General features: G+C 37.0%; 2 protein-coding genes across 3 annotated transcripts; one reads left to right on the top strand and one right to left on the bottom strand.

The window, feature by feature from the left end:
- Nucleotides 1-1200: 1200 nt before the first annotated feature.
- On the bottom strand, nucleotides 1201-3496 carry LOC132191953 (uncharacterized). The gene is made up of 3 exons (XM_059607098.1): nucleotides 3347-3496; nucleotides 2257-3192; nucleotides 1201-1698 (listed from the first exon to the last, which is right to left on the bottom strand). The coding sequence occupies exons 2-3, from the start codon at nucleotides 3178-3180 to the stop codon at nucleotides 1453-1455; spliced, it is 1170 nt and encodes a 389-aa protein (XP_059463081.1). The 5' UTR covers nucleotides 3181-3192; nucleotides 3347-3496; the 3' UTR covers nucleotides 1201-1452.
- Nucleotides 3497-3643: 147 nt separating this feature from the next.
- LOC132192188 (mediator of RNA polymerase II transcription subunit 7a) lies at nucleotides 3644-8037 on the top strand. Of its 2 annotated transcripts, XM_059607450.1 has the most exons (7): nucleotides 3644-3835; nucleotides 3950-4108; nucleotides 4474-4543; nucleotides 5341-5507; nucleotides 5591-5664; nucleotides 7615-7722; nucleotides 7817-8037. In XM_059607450.1, exons 2-6 carry the CDS (start codon nucleotides 3974-3976, stop codon nucleotides 7673-7675), a joined length of 507 nt encoding a protein of 168 aa, XP_059463433.1. In that variant the 5' UTR covers nucleotides 3644-3835; nucleotides 3950-3973; the 3' UTR covers nucleotides 7676-7722; nucleotides 7817-8037. The 2 variants fall into 2 exon arrangements, with proteins under 2 accessions (XP_059463433.1, XP_059463432.1); XM_059607449.1 differs by having other exon boundaries at nucleotides 7615-8037.
- Nucleotides 8038-8733: the final 696 nt, after the last annotated feature.

The following is an 8733-nucleotide window of genomic DNA, read 5'->3' as shown; positions in this document are numbered from 1 at the left end:
ATGGTAACCTTTTATCTTTTGACGGCTTCACTCATCTATCAACATCTAATAACTTAATATTATACCCATAAATAGTATTTAGACATTTTAATCCAACTTATAAGTAGCTCATTCTGTCGCTCAACCACAAAATTGCAACTCATTCTATCTCATACTCGACAAAATGTGCATGATCCCATATTTGACGTGATAACTGACTTTGATACCAAATGATACAAACATTGGATAAAACTCACCCTTAAAAATGGCTTGCAAGAAGAGAATATCTAAAAGCTTATATACACATAATTAACATTACATGTAACTCATGTGAAACACTTAAAATCGTAACACAAGCACTCCCATCATGCTGGTAGACTGGAAATGGGTAGGCAGAAGGTGGGTACCTTCCCTATGAAATATTCAACATGCACTTCCTTAAATCCCTTTTTTATTTTTTATTTTTTTATTTTTTATTTTTATTTTTATTATTATTATTATCAATAAATGGCTTTACCTGGTTTTCTGGAATTATTTCGAATGTTCAGTTTGAGGATGGTAAACTTAAGTTGTCTAATGTGTATTGTGTGGTAACGGGTGGCAATATTTGTTGTAATATATTTCTGGGATCTATGCTTATTAACAGCTTCTTTGGTCATACTTTGTTTCCTGAACCTAAAGGGTTTTATGTTAAGAATGTTACATAAAAAATATGTTTCATTTTGCTTTCCCGGAAGAATGATGCCATGATTCTTCTCTCAAATTTACCTGTCTGATATGTTGACAACCTTGAAAGAGATTTCCCTGTTGAAAAACTTCTATTCAGCATGTAAGTCATTTGAAAATGTCTGCATAATTGGGCCAAGCCAAATTCTCTCATTAATAAGAATATAGGTCTCTGTGTATGGAGGGGGGGAGGTGGGGTATATGAAGTCCACTCATCACATACTTCTAACCCTAATAGAATTATAGGCCTACATACTGTTTAAAACACCCAATAGAAACCAAATTCCTACTCAGCTAAGGTGTATAAAGCCCTATAACTCAGTGATCACTCAATAACATTTGGGCATATCATTCTATGTAGCACCCCACATAAGAAAAATACAAAAAAAAAAGAAAAAAGAAAAAAAAAAAAAGATAAGAAATTAGAAAGTTAAAAAAACAAAAAAGAAAAAAGTGAAAAGACATTGTCAATAGCAGTATATCTGCAGACTGAAAGGAACAAATTTCCCCAATTGATCAAATTCCATGGGTAACATGAGGCCATCATTGGCTATGAAATATGAAAAAAGAAACAGGTACACGAGGGAAAAAGGAACATCAAGATCTTAAAATGAAATAGTTATGGACGTAATGATGTTAGACGGTACAGAAAAAAAAGAAAAAGCAAGGTTGTTTTCTGGCAAGGTAAAAGATTTTCATTTCATGATGTATAGGATTGTCTGTAAACAAAAAGCATGATTGTCAGGTCTAACTTGGACTTTCAGCTTCCCTCGAAGCATTTACTAGATTTAAAGTCCCCATTCTCTCTTGACTGTCCTTGTTGATATGGGCTTCATCCAAGGCATTTGATATATTTGAAATCTCCACATTCTCTTCACTATCCTTGTTCTTGATGTGAACTTCCAACGGCCCTAGCTTTGCTTCAAGATCCTTGACTTTGGAGGTTAAAGATCTCACCTCTCGAGCTTCAGCTAGCCAACTAGAGGATGCTGCCTGGCACATTGCACAGAAGCTTTTTATCTTAAATAGAAGGGAGCAGTTGGTATATCTATCATGTCTGAATATTACAGCATCTTGAAAGTAAGGGAAGCTGAAGACAGAATGTAAACGTAGTTGTGATTTATTCATAGATTATTTTAGAGATAACGTGACCGAATATTTTGGCCTGTCTTTCAAACTTAAGCCCATAAAAAAGCCCAGCAAAAACCTAACCTTTGATATGTTCTATTATCATTTCTCACTGAAGCTGAAAAATGGTAAAACACAGAAAAAAGAAGAGAAAATTTGTGTTTGAATTCATTGAAGAACAGAACAAAAAGCATAGGAAGCCATTGAAAATAAAACATTTCCTTTCAAATTTTGAGAAAAGCTGACATACAAAATATATAATTTCTTATGCATGCCACTGACAGATAACTTGTCTTTATCACATAATGTCCAGCTACTATTTGAATTAAAAAATTTGTAGTCTTTATCACATAATATCCAGCTACCATTTGAATTCAAGAATTCGTCCAACAAAAACATATCAAAATACACCTTAAAGCTCACCTGTTCTAGTTGCTCCACCCGTCGTTTCAGATCCTCCTCAGATGCTTCTTTGTGAATAACTTGAAGAACATATAGCAAGTGAAAATGGATAGTATCTGAACAATGTTGTTCAATCACACAGTAAGGTACAGCGGATTGACAACCCAAAGCATAGAAAGGGCAGTTCACAAGCTTCATTGGACAAACAGTTATGCAATGCCTGTCCATCTCGCGTCTCATGATGCTGCCGGAGCACATCTGCTCACATGGAACTATTTTGAAGGGACAAACTGAATCATGCTTCTCCAAGTGACTGGCACAAAATCTGGCATTACAGCCCTCATTTGTGCAGGTCAGAGATCTAAAGCTGCAGAGGCAAACATGCTCAGCAAGCCCTTCTGCGGACATGAATTTCCCGTTACAGTGAAATGCATTCTTGAAGTCAACATTCTTGAGCAAAGTATGTGCAATGGCTTCTCTCTTATCTAACAACCAAAACCCATTTATCTCCATCTCTTGAACAAAATCATCTATCTTGTCTTCCCTCTTTTCACTCAGTAGCCATCCTGAAACCCGGCTGAACAAGTTCCTCTTAGAACTAGCAAAATCATCAACAAAATCAGAAACAATATCGTAGGGATGGTCAGATGCTTCTGCCCCTGGACCAGCTTCTAAGATAACAAATTCAGCAATAAAACTTTCACTTCTCTGAGTAAGATAGTCCACCAGTTCTTTTCTCATATCAACGGCTACAGAAGCCGGGCTCTTGAAGATACCACCTGATGTGTTATCAACACAAGCTGAAGCTAATCCTGGGAGGAACGCTTGGGCTATCTTGTGAACTATTTCTGTATCAGATAGATCACATTTGAATGAGGGGCCTTCCTCTTTCCCATCTTCAATCTTCTCCGGTACAAGTTCTGCATCATTTGCAGGAAGATCCATCCCCAAAGATGCCTGCAAACAATTTCAGCTACAATGAAATCAAAATATATATATATTTTTTTCAAATTAAAATCATTTCCAGATAGGAGAAGTTTGATTATCTAAATCGCGAGTTTAAGGGGTCGTTGGAACCCTACTTCCGCAAAGAATTCTGCGCACTGCTTACCCCAATCAAGTTGGTTGAAGATTGCGAGATTAGCGATGGCGATGATGAAGGGCTTCGGAGACGTCGGCTTTATCGGGGAGGAAGAGCACCCGGACAGGGGGTGCAATGATCCATGGCGCGGAATCCATGTCCATCGCATTCGCATCCCCAACTTCCTTTCAATCCACGTGGTAAATTTATACTATTAGGATATCCTATTCAACAGTAAGACAGCCCAACACGCGCAGCCAAACAGTCGACTTTCTTAAACCAGAATAAGAGAAGATAGACAGATAGTCACCTGTAGCCAAACGCCCTTCTTCTTCTACAAAGAACACTCACGATCGCTCTCACGCCGCACCGTGCTCCTCTCGCTCGCGGCACCGCCGCACGGCTTTGCACGGATCCTCTCTCTCGCTGCACCCACGCTGCACTTGGCACAGCGTTACGCACTCTCAGGCCGCCCGCGTTCGAGCCTTCGCTACGCACAATACACCACTTCGACGCTTGGTACTGGACCACCCTTGCTTCCAACACAAATTTTTATATATGAGCACCTCATTGTCATTTTCTGAAACTGCTTTCACTTTAATTTATAATTTAATTGAGTTATTTGATGTTTAGGGTTTGGTTTAGAAAGAGGTGTTAATGGCAACAGCTACATACCCGCCACCGCCGCCGTATTACAGACTCTACAAAGATTACTTACAAGATCCGACATCGGCTCCGGAGCCTCCCCCTCCGATCGAAGGGACATACATTTGTTTCGGCGGCAACTACACCGTGAGAATTCCCCATCTTTTCATTCTCTTATGCAAACTTTATGTGTCACAGTTTTGATTTCTCAGTCCTGTCTTGCGAGTGCAATTTTTGGTCCTAAAGGTTTAGGTGTAAGTTAATTTATGTTGAACATAATGAAGAAATTTGTCCCTTGGTTTTTCTCAAAGAAAGAGAAGGAGATTTCCTGTTTGAGTTTGTTGGTCTCCACTGCATGGATTGTGGTTTTTCTTGCAATGAGATATGTGGATTTTACAAATTCCTTGAGCTTATGTATGATTGAATGATTGAGACCTTCTTGTTATTTATAATTCCATAATCAATTTTCTTATGGCCTTTTTTGTTTGTTTGTTTAAATTTCTTTAATGTAGACTGATGATGTGCTTCCAAGCTTGGAAGAGCAGGGAGTGCGCCAGCTATACGCAAAAGGGCCAAATATTGGTATGATCCTGGAGCAGTTTTGCTTATGTATCTTTTGCAAGTACTAATTTTTTGTAGAAATACTGTCCTTTTTCCAAGAATGAAAGATCTTTCATATGAAATAAGGGTTGGTTGGGATACTAATAGTGCCTTTTTCACTCTTCTATATCGTACTTCTTGAATATGTAGTAATTCCTCCCTACCAGCTTATTGATGAAAACTGTAAAATACAGCATTTTTAGGGGAACTCTTTCCCTTGTCTTTGAAACTGGTTTCATGGTTTCCCTTACTGTTAATCTCTTGAGCACATTATCTACCTATGGGGCCCTTCTAAAAATTCTGCAGAGACTGAGGAAATTGTTTCAAATAAAATGGACAGTTGTTTAAATTATACGATGACTGAGATAGTTTGTAAACATATATACATTAGTGTGTTTGTACGTGTGTGTGTGTGTAGGAGAGAAAGAGATTTTGTAACTCTGTGACAGCTGAATATCTACACAGTTCATCAAAATTACGATACAATAGTTGCTAGGGGAGATAAACGGTTGGTAGTGTATTGTGCCCTTTTTTTCTTTGATGGGTGATATGGTGTGAGAGAGAGATTGTAACTCTAAAACTGAATATCTGCTTACCCATGTATTTCATCAAAATATATTGCAATAATTGGTAGGGGAGATAAATAGTTGGTAGCGTATTCTACCTTTTTTTTTTCTTTGATTGGTGGTACAGTACTCTGTCATGCTTTTCTTTTCAAGTTTTTTTTTTTGGCTACCAAATTCTTAAGTTGCTGTCTTTGAAATATTTATCTTTTGTAGATTTTAAGAAGGAATTGAGGTCACTTAACAGAGAATTGCAGCTGCACATTTTGGAGCTTGCGGATGTTCTTGTTGAGAGACCATCACAATATGCAAGGAGAGTGGAGGACATATCCCTTATATTCAAGAACTTACACCACCTTCTCAATTCATTGCGCCCCCATCAAGTAAATTATTTTTTGAGCATTTGAGAATCTTTTTGGTTGCTTTTCGTTATCCACTTCAACATTTAATGTCTTTTTCCCTACAGGCCCGAGCGACTCTAATTCACATTCTAGAACTCCAAATACAACGCCGTAAACAAGCTGTGGAGGATATAAAGAGGTATGACCACTAGAAAATGTAAATATTCTGCTTTGTTTTCCTAGACATTGGAAATGAGCTTGTTTTGTCCTTTGAGCATTTCAAATGAAAAATTTGCTTTTAATTAAGATCACTGAAGTGATAAGTTCATTTTACCTACTGAACACAGTTTTTAGTTCCAAAAAGGTTGAAATTGAACCCTATGATAGTCGTGTGGTCTTGTGTTCTATTCTGTTTGTGGTTTTGGGCCGGGGGGAGTAATGGTTGGGAGAACATGGAAGAAGGATTTTTGGGGGTGTAGGAAGGATTCTTAGGGTATGAAGTTTTCATTCTTATGCCATGTATCAACTCTCTGTGGGACTTGTATTTTAACATGTACTTTTACAAAATACATGCAAGAAAAACAAGCCCAGCTCTATCCTATTTTGGTCTTTGCTCATTTATCTAAGTATGATTATGAAATTATTAGCTTATGCTCTTCTTTAGAAACCGTCAAAGTAGGCCAGTATGAGATTGTTTGTCAGACAAAAAAACCAAGCTCTGCCCTGCTGTAGAGCTCTAATACTCACTGTAACCTCGAGCAGTCTACTCCTTGACCTGGCTCAGCTGAATTACAGTGCCATAATCCTTGATATGTTGACATGAGACACAGGAATAATGAGGTTGAAGTGTTTTTTTTTCTCCTCTTGAAAAAGACAATGTTCATGACCTCGTAGACTGGTACAATGTAGTAGTGGTATTAGAAAATATCAATAATTTTGAATGTGGAAGCACAGGAAGATTGATGGTTGAAATGAGCTTCTCTTGGTGCTCAGCATGACTCTTAACTGCCAGCTTTTTCTTGAAATTAGAAGGCAACTTATGTTAGATAGACCAATTATGTATGAACCATTCCCAATATAACCCAGTTATCATGGCCTCGGTTAGAGTTGTGCATGCGGGCGGATACTAACCGCAACTAGCCGTTATCCGCAACTAGCCATTATCTGCAATTATCTTTTATCCGCATATGCGGATGCGGTTAGCAAAAACCACTAAACGCACATGGGGATGCGGATAGCGGTTTTAGGGTATGTAGATGCGGTTTTAGGGTATTCACCGCATCTGCATACCCTTTATATATATAAAAACAAATTCACCAAAACGGAGTTGTTTTGAATTTGGTATAGGGTTATGTTTAGGCTTTTTTCTTTCTCTCATCTCATATCTTACAGACTCACTCACGCGTGACACAACACTCTCATTGAGCCACTAACATCTTCCTCTCGCGACGATATGGATTTCATCTAAAACACTTATTTAAAAAAAAAAAAAAAACACTAAAATATGTCCAAAACACTAAAAACAGGTCCAAACTATTTTCAAAATCGTTTAAAATAGGCTCTAATAGAGACCCGAAGAAGGCCCATAAACTAAAATAGGCTCAAAAGGCCCATTACCTGATATGCAGATAATGGTTAATAACTGTATTTAATAACCGCAATAACCACACAGATATTACATGATGTGGGATGCGGATGCAGTTACCTAAAAGTGATAACTGCATTATGCGGATGCCGCATGTACAACCCTAGCCTCAGTGATGGCCCTTGCTACAATGCAAATGTCCACTTCAAAGATGATGTTGTCTTCCGAAGCAGATGGGGCTATAAACTTTCAAAAAGAAAGAAGTTGATTTTGCTCTTTTGGAATTGTAGAATAATTAAGGTAGTCCGGCAATATATGCCTCATTTATGTTATATTATGCATTACTGATTACTGAATATTTTTAGCACTATACCGCAATGGTTGAAGCCTCGTCTTAAGCATAGTGTTGCTATATTTTCCTCTTTCTTTAACTGACAATCAAATGGAAGTTTCTTCCCAACATTTGGATTCATTAAAGCTATGAAGTTATAATGTCATGTCATAAGGCAGTTTGGTTGGGTGGTCAGTGACTCAGAATGATAGTTGTCTCATTTGCTTGTCCAGGAGAAGAGAAGAAGCTCAGAAACTTCTGAAGGAATCCCTTGCAACCTTGGATGGACACTAAAATCCGCATGCAGCTTACTCAATGAGAAAAGAACAAGGAATATCTAGGTATTTACAATGGCTTTAAGAAATATGGGCATCTCAAAAAGTTCTTGTTACTGTTCAAATTCCAGAGATCTAACTGAATGCCAATGCGACTCAGCAAAGAGCCAATGACTATGAATGGCTGGATCCCTAAAGTTGGTGGAACGTTGAAGCTGTGATATGTCCTTCTGATTTAAATACCTTTCTACGATTGACTGAGTATGTTTCAATTATTAAATTGAATTGATTTTCTTGCTCCCATCACCCATGTATATTGAACTTTGGAGGTTGGGATTCCTTTTATTTTCTTCTTCTTCAAGAAACTATTTAACACTTCAATCTCCTGTCACTGTTAAACATAATTGTGTGTCTACCCATAGAAATATCTTTTCGAGAAACTATACATTTACCCTTTTCTTTTAAAGCTTCTTTGACTTAAAAACATTTTTTTTTTACCCAAAACGTTTTCAGCTGAAAAACAATATATATTTTTTCTTTAGAAAAACTATTGATTTTTCGATTTTCATTTTTCCGCTCTGGAACTAATGGGGGTTGGTATTGGAGGGAGTGGTGGTGGTGTCTATTCTAAAGTGTACTATAGTGTGGTGGGGGGGTTTGAACTTGAAGTGATGAGCTGTTGAAAGAAAATGTTTTACGCCTTAAAAAAAATAAAGGTAAACCATTTTATTGAAAATATAAGTATTTTACGGTTTATCAAAAATGGTTTTTGTTGACCAATTTTTAAGCGTAATTAAACACCCAAAATACTAAAAATAGCACGTTGAAACAAACAGATATAATTAAATGTCTCGTTTGTTAAAATCTTTTTTTTTTTTTTTTTTTTTTTAACAAAACAAAAATATTAACAAACAATTCCAATACAATATATGCTTACAAACATACAAATATTTTTCACTTCATGCCGTATCATAAAACCATTTCAATCTAATGTTACGTTTGTTTCGCCGTAAAATATTTTTTGAAAAATGTTTTTTCTTGTTTTTAGGTGTTTGACACAACCGAAAATTGTGGTCA

The sequence above is a fragment of the Corylus avellana genome, chromosome ca9 (genome assembly GCF_901000735.1).
Source record: "Corylus avellana chromosome ca9, CavTom2PMs-1.0".
In the NCBI taxonomy this organism is placed as follows: Eukaryota; Viridiplantae; Streptophyta; class Magnoliopsida; order Fagales; family Betulaceae; genus Corylus; species Corylus avellana.
Note: the sequence above shows the minus strand (reverse complement) of the source record. Positions and strands in the feature narration are given on the sequence as shown.

Bases quoted from the DNA above. Each gene is read 5' to 3' on its own strand.
- LOC132191953 (XM_059607098.1), bottom strand. From the start codon at position 3,180: ATGGATCTTCCTGCAAATGATGCAGAACTTGTACCGGAGAAGATTGAA. The intron at 1,699-2,256 runs GTGAGCTTTAAG...GCAATGTGCCAG, and splicing joins GGGTGGAGCAACTAGAACAG to GCAGCATCCTCTAGTTGGCT.
- LOC132192188 (XM_059607450.1), top strand. From the start codon at position 3,974: ATGGCAACAGCTACATACCCGCCACCGCCGCCGTATTACAGACTCTAC. The intron at 4,544-5,340 runs GTATGATCCTGG...TATCTTTTGTAG, and splicing joins CGCAAAAGGGCCAAATATTG to ATTTTAAGAAGGAATTGAGG. The intron at 5,508-5,590 runs GTAAATTATTTT...TTTTCCCTACAG, and splicing joins ATTCATTGCGCCCCCATCAA to GCCCGAGCGACTCTAATTCA.